This window comes from Montipora foliosa, chromosome 4 (genome assembly GCF_036669935.1).
Source record: "Montipora foliosa isolate CH-2021 chromosome 4, ASM3666993v2, whole genome shotgun sequence".
Lineage (NCBI taxonomy): Eukaryota > Metazoa > Cnidaria > Anthozoa > Scleractinia > Acroporidae > Montipora > Montipora foliosa.
In genome coordinates this window covers 24,931,504-24,934,003 of record NC_090872.1, presented here as the reverse complement: position 1 = coordinate 24,934,003, position 2,500 = coordinate 24,931,504, and the positions used below count along the sequence as shown (strand labels likewise).

The window sequence follows — 2,500 nt, the reverse complement described above, 5'->3', positions numbered from 1 at the left end:
TGGATGTTTAAGGTGTAATGAGCCCTTAGGAAGGATGAGAAACTCAGTTGTTGGCGCCGAGCGAAAGAACAACTGAAAAGTCAGTGTCCTTGGAAGTGAAGTGAACTGAAGTTATTAGTCTCTCCCCGTCGGGGCTTTTGAGGACTAATTTACAATGCGTTTTTGTGGGAGACTTTAGCCAGGCTGCTTGTTACGCAGTCTGCAATTTATTTTAGAAAGTGAAAGATGCCCCCGACCATACTATTTGATTTCCAACAAGGGCTGACACGGGACCTCCGATTTGCAGTCCTTATCCGAGAAGACTTGAAAGTCTAACTATTCGCGGATGTAATTACAATGGCAGTTCGTTTTTGAGATATGAGCAACTAAAATCCAAAATCTGGGGTGTTTTTGCTGGGCTTTCCCGTTGCTAAGGTAACTTATTACATCACAATAATGATCACATCTTGTTTGGAAATAATTGGTGTTTCATATGGTACGATAACATTGCTGTTACTTGATACAGTGTTGTAGGGTTAATCGATCTAAACAGAGAATCTTCTAAGTGTTGAAACCCTTTCGAGCTTCCTTAAGGACGGTGCCTACTAATTAAAGATATTTTTGCCCCGGTGTGTGATTATGCAGGAAATGTAGATCTTAACCATAGTTAGTAACTAACTATGTCTTAACAAGTGTTATTGAAATCCAAAAAGAAAATTGGGGGTAACCACGCATTTTTCAAAGATAATTCACGAATAATATTTGGAAAAAACTTTAAAATACAAAGCAATGCATGGCATTCTTTCTCAAATTGAAGCTTAATTATCTCTCAAAATTGCATGGTTACCCCCAATTTTCTTTTTGGATACCAAGAGTACTTACTAAGATCTACTTTCTCTGGATAGTTTTGAACCGCGCAAAAATATCCCTGTATTAGTAAGCATCACCGATAGGAAATCCGAGTATCTCGAGATGCGCAGAACGTATGCGCAATAACAGTAGTAGGCACCGTCCTTAAGATTGATTTTCCCGCGAAGCCAGCCCTTTCCAGCTTATCACAAGTCTCGAATACATCGTTTGCTAAATACGCTCAATGTTAATTGAAATCTTTGTCCCAACAGTATGAAGGCGTCTACTGTTATCTTTTGGATGAAAATGGATTTGTGGTGGCGGGCAATGACAAAAGTGTAAGTGTTCATCTCATGGTACAAACTATTATCAACCCAATTGCTGGTTTTCACTCACGTGATCAACAGCCATGTTTTTCAACGAAAACAAAAGGAAGCGTTTGCATAACAATAGATTTCAATTCCCGGAGGATTTGCTCGGGGCACCAACATGGCCGCCTTTTCTTTGTTTAGGGCACCAACATGGCGGTCGTGACATCATGTGAAAACCGAGAATTTTCAGATCATGGTGCGGTCCTTGCTCATGTTGAAGAAAGGGGGTTACCATCGGCCGGCCCTTTAGGGAGGAACAATAATTAAAGTGCATATGACCGATTTTCTTTATTTACTCAAGTAAAATACGGTTTTCTGAGCTAAAAGCAACCAAAAAATCCAGACCAATTTTATTCTGTGCCTTTCAGCCTTTTAAAATCGGAATTTTCACTTCTGGCGGGTACAAAACCTCGCCAGTAAGAAGACTGGGAATAGCAGAACTTTGACCTCGATACACGAACGGAATTTCTTCCAGGGCCCGAATTTTCCCTTTTTTAGATCGAGAAGTTGGTGGAACTGCTTCTGAGATGCATTGTATTTGATTGCAATAATGTAGAAGCAAAAGAACTAAATTTTCTATCCCCGCTAGAAGTCCCTGCGTTCCTGTGTTGACGTCACTGACCTGCTATTCCCAGTCTCCTTACTAGCGCGGTGTTGTACCTCACTGGAAGTGAAAATTCTGATTTTTTAAAGGCTAAAAGGCTGAAAGGCATAGAATTGGTCGTTTTAAGTGAAACACCATGATGGTTCAATTGAGTAAATAAAGAAAAATCTGTCATATCCACTTCAAATTGGGAAAGTCGCCGAGCCTGGCCTTTATGCATGATATTCTTCATTTAAGCAGTTCTTTCCCACGCCTCCTAACCATTTATCCATTAGGCCGTGGTTGTCAACTCCTTATCTTCGTAGTTTGAAGCAGTAATTGACTCTACTGAAAACTCGACATTCCTAAGCCTTCAAACGACATTTCACGCCAGGGGAGAGATCCGTTTCCAGCCTCATTTCTTTATGCAATACAGGAGGTTCCTTTGAACACGATGAAGTGAGCTTACAATCTTTGCCATGGACATAAGACCTCTTTTGACCGGGGTGGTCTGCTAGTAATATTCTTGTTTTTTGACGTCGTCTTTGCATAAACTCCCTGCTATAACAACGACGACGGCAACGGTGACGTCACCAAAAGCTACGTTTCATTAACTAATTAATTCATTTACTCAAATTCAATTACACAAAATAAATGATCAAAATAAAATATAAAATTAAAAATTAAACATATTTACAAATATAAAAAGGTGATATCT

The 2,500-nt window shown here is 39.7% G+C and overlaps 1 protein-coding gene across 3 annotated transcripts in view; it reads left to right on the top strand.

The window, feature by feature from the left end:
- LOC138000404 (voltage-dependent calcium channel subunit alpha-2/delta-1-like) overlaps positions 1-2,500 on the top strand; it is a 58,380-nt gene that overhangs the window by 36,347 nt on the left and 19,533 nt on the right. For all 3 annotated transcript variants that reach the window (XR_011123123.1, XM_068846789.1, XM_068846788.1), the window contains exon 29: positions 1,101-1,166. Coding sequence is in view for 2 of the 3 variants with exons in the window: in XM_068846789.1 (XP_068702890.1) it covers positions 1,101-1,166 (66 nt within the window). In the remaining variant the exon portion in view is untranslated. The remainder of the gene's footprint in view (positions 1-1,100; positions 1,167-2,500) is intronic.